At 49.7% G+C, this 13,885-nt stretch overlaps 1 protein-coding gene across 1 annotated transcript in view; it reads right to left on the bottom strand.

Annotated features, from left to right (window-relative positions):
• TUNAR (TCL1 upstream neural differentiation-associated RNA) overlaps positions 1 to 13,656 on the bottom strand; it is a 48,064-nt gene extending 34,408 nt beyond the window's left edge. The window contains exon 1 of the mRNA XM_064374507.1: positions 13,599 to 13,656. Within this exon, the coding sequence (XP_064230577.1) occupies positions 13,599 to 13,610 (12 nt within the window). The 5' untranslated portion in view covers positions 13,611 to 13,656. The remainder of the gene's footprint in view (positions 1 to 13,598) is intronic.
• Between the last annotated feature and the right edge of the window lie 229 nt (positions 13,657 to 13,885).

The following is a 13,885-nucleotide window of genomic DNA, read 5'->3' as shown; positions in this document are numbered from 1 at the left end:
TCCTCCTGCACACCCTATCTGGGAACCTGTCCCAGTGACAGAGGCAGCTTTCCCTACCATGTGACCCCACCTCCCAGCCGCAGCTGTTTAGAGCAGAGGGCTCCTCACCAAGCCAGGCCACTCCACTTCTCTCCTGGGAATTTAGGCCCCAGGGAGATGGAGTGAGCTTTGAGGCCACACAAATATAGGACTGGGGCTGCCATATTGGGGTGACCATTGTTTGGCCATATGCTCAGAGGACAAGAAGAAAAACCCAAAGTTGGGAAGGGAGGTTAGAGACAAAAGGTGCCAGATGGTGAGACCTGGGGCTCCAGACAGAGAGGAAGGAAGACATCCTGGTCGCTGATGGTTTCATTTCTCCTTCACGAAGCCAGACTACGCTTCTTGCTTCGATTTCCATGAAATGCCCATTTCTTATAAAAAAAAATCTCCCATCGCTGGGAAGCTAGAAAAGGAGAAGTGCCTGAGCGCAGGAATTCAAGGCTGTGGTGTGCAATGATTGTGCCTGTGAATAGCCACTGCACTCCAGCCTGGGAAACACAGTGAGACCCCATCCCTTGGGGGAAAGAATCTTCCATTGTTCAGAATCATTTGTCAGTTTTGTTTTTTTGTCTTTGTGTCCCTCAAAATTCCGTGAGGACAGAGACCAGATAGGCCTCATGAAATGCTCACCATTAGGCCTGGCACAGGGCGGCTGCTCAGTAAAAAGTTGTTTCCTAAATGGCTGAGTGGAGGATTCATGGATGGATGGGCTGGCTGGGGTGTCGGATGTAGGAGCCGTGAGAGCAGCCATCTCTGCGCCACCACCACCCTGCACGTGCACAAGAAGTGAGGTCCTTCCGGGGCTCTGCTTTGAGAGACCAGCCAGAAGCCAGACAGGGGTGATGGCTCCATGGGCTTACAGGGAAGACGAGTCTCTGCTTAAGTTCTTCCTCACAAGGGAGGTCTACCCTTGGTGAAGGACCAGGAGACAGGAAGGCCAGAGTCACCAGGAACAGTCAGCTCCCAGTCACGGGGCTTGCCAGGGATGCAGAGAACCTGAGAGTTCACAGCTTAGGAGAGGACAGCAGCCTGCTAAGTGGTGGCCGGGGCAGAAGAGTGAATAGTGGAGGTGGAGGAAGAGGAGGCAGTGGGGGGTAAAGAGGGAGGGAGAGAAGGTGATAGGGGGTGGAGGGGTGGAGAGGGAGGGAGAGGGGGTGATGGGGGGTGGAGGGGAAGGGAGAGGAGGTGATGGGGGAGGAGGAGGGAGAGGAGGCAGTGGGGGGTGGAGAGGGAGGGAGAGGGGGTGATGAGGAGTGGAGGGGGAGGGAGAGGAGGTGATAGGGGGTGGAGAGGGAGGGAGAGGAGGTGATGGGGGTGGAGAGGGAGGGAGAGGAGGTGATGGGGGGTGGAGAGGGAGGGAGAGGAGGTGATGGGGGTGGAGAGGGAGGGAGAGGAGGCAGTTGGGGGTGGAGAGGGAGGGAGAAGAGGCGATGGGGGGTGGACAAGCCAACTTCTCCTTCAGCTGCATCAGGCACAGTAACCAGGGCCCACAAAAATGTTCCAATTTAAAATCAGAAGAAAAACAATGAACTTCTGGGTAGGAGAAAATGTTTAAATATACACATTAATGTGTTCATCTTTATTATGAGCTCAGTCCTAAGAAATAATTTTTAATTTTTCTTTTTTTTTTTTTAATTGCGTTTTAGGTTTTGGGGTACATGTGAAGAACATGCAAGATTGTTGCATAGGTGCATATGTGGCAGTGTGATTTGCTGCCTTCCTTCCCTTCACCTATATGTGGCGGCCCAGGATCCAAGAAAGTGAGAATGTGGCTCCAGGTGAAGGGAAGGGAGGCCAGGGACAGCAGGGGAGGGGCAGGGAGTTGGTCTGCCCCAAGGGCGGTACCAAGGCCTCTCTGAACCTGAGGGGCAGCACCTGGACTCGCACACAGCTTTGCGTCCTTCTTCAGAAAGGACATCTGAAGAGGCAATAGCGCACGTGCTTACAGAGGTCCTGTGTCAGGAGCCTGCGGTGGTTAACATTTTACACTTCAGAGGGGTGACGGGCCATGCTCAGGATCTGACGCCCCACTCTGCTGCCTTCCAGGGGTCTACCTCGTGTAAGTCACCTAAACACTCCATGGTGACATAAAATGTACTAGCATCTCTCGGTACTCCTCCCATCAAAGGATGGAGTCTAACTGCCCCTCATCCTCTCGAATATGGACTGGCTTTAGGGACTTGCTTCCAACGATATGCCAGAAGTGATACTATGTGACTTCCGAGGCTCGATCACCAAAAAGTATACAGACAGACACCCCCATCCCCTACAACTGCTTGCTCTCTCTTGGGGCAATGGAGCCCTAGGTTACAGGTGGGTAGTACAGCTACCCAGTCACAGGGAGCATCCGCAGAGCGATGGGGAGTCTCAGCCGCAGGCTGTGCGCTTCTTCTCACGCAGGCACCAGATACGCGAGTGAGGAGGCCTCCCAGATGACTCCAGCCCCAGCCATGGTCTCACTGCAACCTCACAGGAGGCCCCTGGCAAGACCACCTAGTTGAGCAAAATGAGTGATTACTCCTGTGTTCAAAACCATTATCTGAGGTGTTTTTGCATGCACCAATATGCCAAGCCTCAGTATCTTCGTCTGTAAAATGGGAATAATAAAAGTAACTTCTTTATCAAGCTGTTATACACATTCAGTGGAAGAGTGTGGGAAGGACTTATTGCACAGGGTCCTCACCCCAGTAAGCATCCAGCATATATTAATAAAAGCTGGGATGACCATTAACTGTTGTTATGCCCATTTTTCAGAAGAGAAAACAGGACTCACAAGGGCTGAAGCAAATTGTCCAGGAATCACACAGGGAGCTTGAGCATAAGCTCAGATTTCAATCCAGGTCCGTCCAGTGCCTCACAATCTGATTCTGAGAACAGCTTCAAATAAAAGGTGCACGTCCCCCAAAGTGACTGTGGCAGCCATCAAAATCCTGTTGAAGAACTGCCATTTCAGTGGTGGGATTGTAGGCACAGAGCGTCATCAGCCAAGTGCAGCAGAATCTGGGAGATACTAGGTTCTTTCCCAGGAAAACAAAAGGAACTGAGGTCAGGTGCTCAAAATGTCTTAATACTAATTACCCTGAATAGCCACATGTAACTCATAGACGCTCTTTGGATATCCATCATCTGGTCGGGTCCCCAACCCATGAGGACAGTTTTCATAGCTTTGCTCTCCTCTTTCATTAAAATGAGAGTCAATAAGGTGGCGAAACCTGTGAAATGTGCCAGCAGGTAGATTAGCTCTGCCCGAAACTGCAAACATTTACGGACCTCCCAGGATTATTTATCTAATACATGTATTCACTAAGTTTGGGGGTAATAACCTGGGAAAGTTTGCAAACAATTCCTTTATGTTCCACGGGGCTGCGATGGATGCATTTTATGAGCAGGAACTGTACTTACAGATCTGCCTAATAAAGCCCTGAAGGTTTTACTGTTTTGAAGTCAGCCAGTGGGGCTGTCATCAGCTTCACATGCATCTAGGAGAACCTGCTTGATAAGGTGAGAAACAGTCGGGAGAGCCAGGCTGCCCCAAAAGCTCGGCCAGCCTGACCGGGGCACCAGTCCCTTCGCACACTGCATCCCCATCCGGTCACTCACAGGCCAGGAGTAACTTCGAGGCACAAGCAAGGTTCACCCCAGGTACTGAGGATCCAGGAACAGACAGTTGAGAGAAGGAGACAGAGCCAGCGATGATATCTCACGAGGTGGTTTGGGCTAAGTGATGTATGTACCTAAGTGTGCACTAGGAGCTCTGAGAACCAGGATGCAAGGCTTTCCTGGGACCTGAAGGTGCATTTCAGGAGCCCTGGAGCTCCTAACAGGGAACTCGGCCCCATCAATTTCTATGCCCAGATCCTGACAACCGTTCTAGTTTGCTCTGATAACTTGCTACTCAATTCCTTTCTCTGTTTGCATTAAACTTCCATACAAGCTTCAGAAACCAAGAAGCAAACAAAGGGCCAGACATCTAGGGGTCATGCCCAGCCCCCTGCTCTGGGTCTGGCTTCTAAGAGGGAAGACAGATGAACAAGGAGAAAGCCATGTCCTCCATGCCTGGTGGGCAGCAAGGCAGTGTGAGGACAAACTGTCCATTTCCAGGTGGACTGCTGCCAGCATTGGGCACTGGGCACTGGCTGGCCTCAAAGATCACGACCGACTCCAGAACGATTTGATGTCCTGCTCGGCCACAATTCCACTTCTCTTCTCTTGGCCTCGATTTTTTGACCTGTAAATGGGACCCATGGAGGGTGCAGCTGCGTTCTTTTCCCAGGCCCTGGGGTGGGGAACCCTCCAGAGGGTGGCAATCTTCACTAGGAGGCTGACTGCCCGGGATGCCATGCCCTTGGCACCATCTGGCAGTCAGCCAGCCATGAAGTGGGCTCTCTGCCAGGCCCAGACTCCACAGAAAACAGCTAAGAATTTGCCCACTGGCTTGTGGAACACGCTTTCTCTCTCTCTCTCCCTCCTTTTCTCTCTCTCTCTCTCTCTCTCTCTCTCTCCCCCCTCCCTCCCTCCACCCCCCCACTCTCTCTCTCTCTCCCCTCCTTAGAAATAAGAAGGTAAAGGTCAAGGATAGTATGACACCCGTGAGCCTGAGACACTTCTTCCCTTCCTCATGTTCCTCTGTCCAGCCAGGTCTGCAAAAGTCACTGGCCCTGCTGAGCATGTGATTACAAAGCGAATGGTCACTGAGTGGCACCACCCTTTGATTCCAGACCATGACCCCCTTTCCCACCCACTGAGCCCACTGCTGGGGGAAGCTGGCTGGTAAAGTGTGCCCTGGATTCTTTCAGCTGTGGATGTAGGTCTAGGAGCATTGTTTTTAGGCCAGGAGCAGCCTGAATGCATTTGCAGAGGCACAGGGAGACCCACGGCTCGGTGAATCAGGCTGGGACACTGCCCGCTCCATTTCCTGTTGGCTAGAGTCCACAATGGCTGGGCAGCAAGTGCTGAAGCCAGCAGCTACCTCGCTTTCCTTCCGAGCCCCAGCGGGGTTGGCAAAGTTGGGGCCTGGGCGGCAGGGCCCAGAGGGTCAGTCAATAGATAGACAAGCAGAGACACCGCAATCAGAGAAACGGTGCCTGAGGTTACACCCGGGACAACCACGCTCATTTCTGCACAGTATTTCCTCCGAATGTTTTACACATCTTCACTATCCTATAATATAGAGGGTATGGGGGGGTCATAAACAGGGCTACCAGCTATTTTTTTTAAATGCAAACCCTCATTCAAACCCCTCCCACAGCTTCCTGTCACCTGTAAGATGTGGAACGCTCCCGAATCTAGCATTCAAGACCCACTCCCATCTAAGCAGGAGTGACCCAGCCTCGTCTCTGCCCCGCAGCCCCAGCCTGACTACAGACCTACAACCCACCAGTCCCCTCTAACCGCTGTGCTTCCGCTCACACTTCCCTCCTACGTGGAATGCCTTTCCCGCTCATCTCTGCTCAACAAATTCCTTCTCATCTCTCAGGGCTCAAGTCAAATGCCTCCATCCTCCCCTGGCCAAACCCATCTTTCCCATCTCTGCCTTCTCAGAGCGCATTAATCTCTCAAATTAGCTACAGGTAGTTACATAACACATTTTCCCCAACTGTTTCTGAATCCGTAAAAAGCTGGGAACATCTCTACCTTCATCCTCCACCCTGCTTTGCTAATGGCCTCTCAGTGAAGGCTTGGCCAATGTGTCCAGAGCAAGATTCCCAAAGAAGACCGATGCTGAGAGTGAAAATACTTCCCTCCATATGATTCAAGGTAAAGCATCTGCAATGCCAGACCCCAGAGGGTCTGGAATTGTCCGGCGTTTTTCACTCCGATGCACTGCTGGGCAGAGTGGCCTTCAGAAAACCAAGCCCCGGCCCCACATGCCAAGCACATGTCCCATCTGAGAGACTCCACAGATCTTCCAGCTATGCACTCAGCTCGCCTTGGAGGTCAATCTCACAACTGGGTCCATCTTTCCCTCCTACTTGCCAAGGGATTGATACTTCTGAGTACAGTTTGCTTAACCTAGGCCCCAGGAGGGTTACTATTGATAAATAGGCCAAAGCAATTTCTCAGTAGGCTGGGGAAAGAAAGTCCAGAGAAATACTTTCCAGACCACACCATTTCATCTGTCAGCAAGAGCGGCAGTCAGAGATAAAACCACACAGACACATATTGTGGGGACCGCAGTGACTTGACATAGCAGGTGTCTTGTGAATAACTGTCCAAAGAGGAGAAGGAGAGATGACAGGGCCCTGGGATGAAAAGTGGCCGAGTTCATAGTCCAGCCCAAGAGGGATGCAGTCTAGATCCAGAAACTTCCTCTGAAATAGAGTTCTCGAGCCACTTTGACAATGCAGTCCCATGATAAGTGACCCCATAACACAGTGCCCGGAATTAAAGAGCTGCTTCTAAATTTACTTTTACTATGGTGGTGGGCAAGCACAGAAACAGATTTGCCCAAGTGGGCTTAGGAGTATCAGGCTTCAGGGGTTTTCAGCATAGCGGCAGGACAGAAAACAGAGCTTCACAGGGCTGCTCCCCACCTACCAGGGTTAGCACCCTGCCTTGCCAGTCCCCAGGTCCTGTGGCTCCTCAAAGTGAACGCCTGGCAGCTGGGTGGGTTCTAGGGCTGTGGCACAAAGAGGGAAGCAAGGGGGCAGGTGGTGGCAGAGGAGGTGAGATGGAGGGCCAGATTGTGCAGGGCCCTGAGGGTCACCTTAAGGTCCTCGGCTACTGCCCTTAGAGGTACAGGGGCCCTGAAGCTCTCCCAGCCTAGGAGAAATGAGATCCTTTAAAAGGCCTACTCTAGCTACCATATGGGAAACTAACTGTAATGCACAGAGGAGGAGGAGCAGGAAGCCTGGTGAAAAGAGAGCCGAGTGGCTTGGCCAGCACGGCGGTGGATGAAGGTGGGGACAGTGGCCAAAGTTGGGGATAGTGGCCAGCATGAGGGTGAGTGCCACACTCTGAGTACTTTAGAGCAGGGAGAGGCATTACTGATCTGCTACCCGTGAGAACCAGTGCTTCTCGAACTTCACTGTGCCCGAGATGACAGTGACCTGGGAGTAGGTTAAAAATACAGATTCTGGGCTCCCATCCCCACGGGTTCTATTCAGCAAGTCTACAGCAAGGTCCACTGCATGCATTGTAATAAGCTCACCTGGTGTTTCCAAGGAAGTGGTCCCTGGATCACACTTGGAAAAACCTGCAGTGGCCCAATCTTTGCACCTGAGACCAGTGAAGGGCCAGAGTGGGGGGTGTGGCTTGGCCCTAGGCACTCAGGTGAGAGGAGAGAGAAGACCCCCTGCCTCCCAGCCTGGGTTCTCCCCACCAGCCCCAGCATGCCTCCAAGTCTGCAACAGCGAAGTTCCTCTAGATTCTGAACAGACTCCTTAAAAAGAGCAGAGGGCAACACTCCAGGCCCACTGAAACAGTAGCAGCCTCTGACACACTACAGCTGTCTGTGTCCACCAATGCAGCCTCAACGCCTAGCAGTGCCTAGACCAGAGCCAGTGCTCAGTAACTCTTTGTGAAACTGTTGCCCCTGACATCTGCCTGAGGAAACAATGATGGTGTGTGTGTGGGGGGGTGAATCCCAGTAATCAGACAGGACCAGAGAGAGGCATGCCGTGTGGAGGAGATGGCTCCATGCCTGCACAGATGGACAGAGCTGCTCTCAATTGCCACAGGGACGTCCTCAAGCAGACCCGAGGACAATCGCCCTGGTGTAGAAGCTGCATCTACGGAGAATTTTCAGACCGAAGCAATGTTATCTTGTCAGTAAAACTGAGACAGGAACAGTCTCAACATTCCCTTTGAGAAGCCAGGTGTATTTTTCCACTCCTTCTTTTCAGAGGAAGAACACGAGATGTGGCTTTCAGTTCTACCTCTAGACTTTAACACTGCGAAACTGGGCTTACTGTTTTGGAAGCATGCGATAAAGCCCTCTGAGCAAGTTAAAGGAAACTCTATCCATTCATAAATCATTTTAAACTTGCATGCGATGCTCTCCAGGTGTGTTCACGTTATTTAAAAATATAAGACTTACCAATATTGATCATTAAAAAATGACTGTCATTATCATCCACTTTCTGAATTAAAGGAATCAAGAAGTGGATCAGGATCCCCAGACCATATTAGCAGATAGAGGCGGAGAAACGTGGCACATCAGGAAAAATATCCTGGGCATTCTGTGTTTGCTCTTTTGCTCGGTGATGTTAAATGAGGTACATATAGCAGCTCATCACAGATTATTAAGAAACAGAAGCACCTGGGAATACACTGACCCTCACAAAGACCTTGGGAGTCAGGTTTCAAAAATGCCAGTCCGCCAAGGCATTCAGCCTCGCCTCTCTTAGCCACCAGGAAGGACTTAGGAAGGTGGAGGTTTTCAACCACATGAAGTACCATCCGCACCTGTCATAAGCCACATACAAAGACAACAAGAAACACAGCTAAATTTCTTCAGTGAACTGATTCTGTGCTTCTTGTTGCTGGAAATGATGTGAAATAACCGTTCACAATAATCACATCCAGAGGCCGTGAACTTCTCTCTTCTTATCCCCTCTGGTGACTGCAAAGCTACTCCTGCATTTCTACTTTTTAATAACTACACATATTAGAAATCTAGCCCCAAGCTGAAGCCACGGGGCACCTGTTCTCTCAAAGTTTGGGGGCAGAAGATGCAGACTCCACAGGCCGCACTGAGGACACACACTGGTTTTCCTCATTTACCAAATCAAAAACCTGTGCTGAATGCTGAGATGTGGTATTTTACGGACTGTAGATGAATCACAGTAGAGCTTTCTAACTCACTCCATCTGCTTTTTCTCATTCATCACCTATCAAGAAACTTGAGGCTTTCTGGCACATAAGCAGCTCAGTGATCAGAGGAGATGGAAGGAGGGGTCTGTTGGTGAAGACATCATTCGCATGACACGGGCAAGGCCGGCATCAGAGATGGAAGCATCGTCAACTGCTAGCGAAGAAACCCAGCCTGAGAATCATTACCAGGATGTAAAGCCGAGCGATGGGGCCCGAGTATTTCAGGGATTTTCCTTTGCTCTTTGTAAATTGTGTGTTACAGACAGGACTCTGGAATCTCCGGTCCTGGGAATGGCGGATGTTTGGCCAGCTCGGCACACGGCGAAGAACAGCAGCAGCTACACTCACGAGTGACATTCCGAAAGCTGTCCCCAACATCAGATATGACGGCATCTCTACTAGGTGAGACCTACCTTTCCTCCTGAGTCCCAGAAATTCCTAAGAGCTGTAGGTGAACCGTGAAGGTCTTACATATGTTCCTCAGAATATCTTCTCTAGTCTGTTGTTTGGGGGAGGATTAACTCACGGACATCCTGGAGGAGGAGAAATGGTTCTTTTGAAAGTGTCCGTTACTTCTATTGTGTCCCTTTTTTAGGAGGCGCAGCCTAGCAACAACTTCTCAGACTGACGTCCCATACGTCAGTTTGTGTTTACCTCCCACAGAACCCCAGGGGGATGAACGTGGGACCCAGAGGAATTCTTTTAGCTTTTCCCAAAGAACTATCAGCACGAACCCTTTTAGGGTTTATACTGGCTTATTTAGGGATCTTTTTGGAAACAGACACATTTGGCATCATGCAGTTAAAAGAAATCTAATCTCCTAACAAAAGTCCTAGTGAATTTAGAAGTTTATTGACAGCAAAATCACCTCCGTATGTTACTGATGTCAAATCATCTACACACTTTTTTTACTGCCATGGTTATCTAGAAATTGGGGAAGAAAGACACAATTTGGTTGCCAGACAGACACACTGCAGTAGCGGTGGAAATGAGGGCTAGCAAGCATTGATTTAAACCCCAGCAGAGTCCACTGAAAACCTTGCTTGGTTCTGCCATTCAATAATTATTAGAGACTGAGAAAGACACTTGAGCTGTCTGAGCCCAGGTTCCTCAACTCGAACGCAGGGTTAATAATACCTACTTTGCAGAGTTGCAAGGACAAAATGTTTAAGGCTGGTGGTTCCTTTCTCACGCCCTCTCTATCTGAAAATGACTGTAGCTTCACCAGGGAGCCTGACCTCAGACAACACACTTCCTTAGATGTTACAAGGGTGCCTGCATGCAAAACCTGGCAAAAATACCACTGCCAAATTGACAAACTTCTTTCTTACCACTTTCCAGCTTCAGCCGAGTTCAAGGCTGTAACTTAAGCACTCTCCATTTTCAAAACAACTGCAAACAGTAATTACATACTTCCTCTTCTTACCTTCCAGGAATAGCCTGAGATTGAGGTATAATCTCCAAGTCCCCTGAACCCTAAAGCTACACAGATAGAACGTCATATTCTTCTTACCCCATTGACCCAAATTACATAATGGTTCTTGCAGGGATCCTAGAGAGGGTCATGGCCCATTCTAGTGCTCTCGGATTTGTGGTGAGCCTCTACCGTGCAAGGGGACTCTGATAGGGAAGCTGGCATAATCATCTTTAAGATCACAGCTCCATCTTCCTTCACGCATTCAGGGTACGGAGTCTCCACGTGGGGTAATAAATAGCATATCTTCTATAATCACCAATTCCTTATTGTTTATAGGAATGTCTAATTGAAATGTTATGTAACCTGAAAGTACAGAGCATTCTGGAGCTATTAATAACCAGCTATATCCCAATTTTGAGGATTCTTCAAACTTAGAATTGGAGGGCGATGTCTGGTATCAATAATATACACACATATACATGCAAACATACACACCCATTGCCTATATGTAAACCCAGACCCAGCCAATGGAAATGATTCGTCCAAGGCCACAAAGCCAATTAACAACTGGGTCGGGAATAAACTCCAGGTTTCCTGGCCTTTGGAAGCTGCACCCCGATCAGTCCAGGTGTGCCTCCTTCACGGATGCAGAAACGCCACAGCACTCAGGGTGAGTCCCCATGATGCTGTGTGGCAGCTGCAATCATGAGTGCATGGTCTCACCCCTGACTTAAAGTAGTAAGCAAACAAGGGAAATGTCTCCTTATTTTTTACTTATGACACATAACCCTCTCGTTCTCCCAAAGAAACCCAAGGCACTTAAAACATATTTTAACATGAGGCCATTTTATGTATGGTGGGGAAGAGTTCAGCTTTAGAGATCTTATAGAAAAAAAAATGTGGGTTTAAGACAAAAAAGGAAGAATTTATTCTTGATTGCTTATTTTCACATTGAGAGAAAAAAAGCAAAAAATATGAGAAAACTAATGAATTAAAAAATAAATATCAGTAACAAGAGTAATGTTTTGTGATGTAATTCAGCTTTGGCTGTGAGTAGTATGCTCTATGACACAAAAATCATTAGCATTTTCAAAAGCAACTTAATGAAGATTGTTTCTCTGCATTCATTTTTATTCAAAACCTTACCAGTTAATCCTGAGAAGCTAAAACACACAATGCTGGGAGATTAATATCCCCACACAAGATGCATTCTTTTTCCTTTGTAGACCCTATGAGCCTGTCAAAAATGAAAGCCTCTGATTCTGTGAATTTCAAACAGTCACAAAACCCACTGAGAGCCAAGTTTCTGGGAAAAAGGTGGGACATGCCTGTTTCATTTGGGATTCAGCAGCACTTTAAGAGGTTCATTAATCCACATCTTGAAAAGACCAATGACAACCCCATTAACAGCCCATAGGTCAAAGTGATGGATTTAGCTCTAATTCACAGCCAAAAACTAACTCAGGGTCTGAACATCCTTGAGGCCCACCTTCCCTGTCCCAGGCCCTCTGCAGCCAAGCAAAGGCAGGCTCCACGCATCACTAGTATACTCAGCAAACAACGGAGTTGAGAGTCTGAAAAAATCACTTTATTTACTTGCAGTAATTGTTTGGGCTGGGAACACTTTACCTATGCAAATATGATTGATTCTTTCTGGGGAAGGGGCAGGAAAAGCTCCCCAGCTTGCTGCTTTCTAGCCTGCTGGGCATCTTGTTAATTAATTGTATGTCATCATTTCTTAGGGGCTAATGTCATCTCTCCTCCTGAAATGCCTAACCCATCCCATAACCCCAATCTGACACCTTGGAACATTTTATAGCCACCATGTGTTAGCCCAATAAATAATCTATTAAGCACAGCTCAAACTTCACCTCTTTTGGGCTGAACCTGAATCTCGCAGCTCCCTGGATACCAAGTCCTCTTCTTGGAAATCAACAACCCATTCAGTGTAGAACGTTAGTACAAACGACTGGACTAAGACACCCCAGCTCAGGCCTGTAACTTACTAGTTCTTTCACTCATAGAATCACTTAGTTGAAGGGTGTCTGAGGGGCCAGTCAGTCCAACCTTGCTCTTCACGAACAGAGACACAGAGGCCCCTTACTGCTAAAGGGACTTTCTCTGCACAAATGTACGTGTAGACAACTGAGCTCAACACTGTGACTCCACCGATGGAACAAGCCCCTCAGACCAGGACCAAATGATTCCATGTGGCTTCCCCCTTCAGGATTAAACTACATGCATTTAAACAAACAGTTAACAGTGGCAAGCCAGGGAACTGGGGCATGCATCAGGCATCGTATCTGCATTAAAACTCCTTTTCTTTTGGGCTGAGAAGTGTGAAGTTCTGCTGATACTGAGGGCTGGCAAATATGAACCAACACTGGGCCAGCACCTACACAGATCTGGGATCAGCCCCTGCTCCGGTTAAAACCAGGGGCAGGTAACCTTGAGGAGCCCTCCCCCCAGGGAAAGGTTTAGTATGCAGTTCTCAGGCCTAGCATGTGCTGGGCACAAAGGAGGAACCACTGTCCTTTCCATCCTTCAAGAGGCCTGGGAAAACAGAATCCCAGGAAAAAGAACACCTAAGAAAACCTATTAGCCTCTCACCTGAACTAAAAAGTAGCTTTACACTTGCAGTCCACATTAGGGGTTAGCAGCAACGTGATGGCAGGATGGACAAAAAGTGCCTGCTATCAGCAATTCATTTCAGCAGAACAGAAACTCATTGGAACAAGTATTTTCACACACATGAAATGACTCTTGAGACGGAAGCAGTTAGTAGAAGAAATGAGACAGGTGTGTTTGTTACAAAGGGATCAGTCTGACAGGGAAGGAGAGGACCCTGGTTTCCAATCCTGGTCTCCCACTTCCTCACCTTGTGACCTTCATTAAGTCATTCAACCTCTCTGAGCCTCAGTTTCCTCATCTGGGCAACGGAGAAACGGGGACCTATTTCCCAGAGCGGTTTTAAGGCACATTGCCCGGCATGGCCTGGACACCCACTAAATAAGTTGTTGCCCCCAAATGCTAAGTCTGAACCCAGCTGCATACACATGCCATTATCTAGACCAGACAGGTCTCCCGCCTGCATGTCAAGCCCACATCTTTCTCCAGAAGGCAGAGAAAAGCACCAGGTCTCCAGGGCGCCCAGGCAGTTCAGCCTCCAGGCGGGGTTTCCGGGCAGGGGAAAATGAGGGATTCATTCGGAAGCCCCGAAGGTTTCCAGGCTCCGGCTGGGAAAGGAGGGTAGGACAGGGACTTGGAGGCGGCCTCCGGGCCCTGCGAAGGGGGCTTTGTTCGCGAGGGGGAGGGCCTGGCTTACCGAGAAGCGCATCCGGAGGCGGTTGGGGGGCGCGCGGGGCACGCAGCAGAGCCACAGCCCGGCCCGGGCTCGGAGCGTCGGAGCCGCAGGAAGACGAGGAGGAGGAAAAAAAGGAGGCTGTCGCCGGCTCCTGCCTCATTCTCCCGGGCAGCGTTGACCCGCGGGCAGCCGCCGGATGGGGCTGGCCGCCGGGCGCGGGACCCCGTGCGCGCTGCTCATGTCCCCGTCTGCCGCTGGCGAGGTGTGCGCGCAGCCAGCTCGTCTCTGGGCGGCACCCGGGGGCTCCT

Source organism: Aotus nancymaae, unplaced genomic scaffold (genome assembly GCF_030222135.1).
Source record: "Aotus nancymaae isolate 86718 unplaced genomic scaffold, 86718_ANA_hifiasm-v0.15.2.pri h1tg000011l, whole genome shotgun sequence".
Classification (NCBI taxonomy): domain Eukaryota; kingdom Metazoa; phylum Chordata; class Mammalia; order Primates; family Aotidae; genus Aotus; species Aotus nancymaae.
The sequence above is the reverse complement of the archived record's forward strand: the minus strand, read 5'-3'. Positions and strand labels throughout refer to the sequence as shown.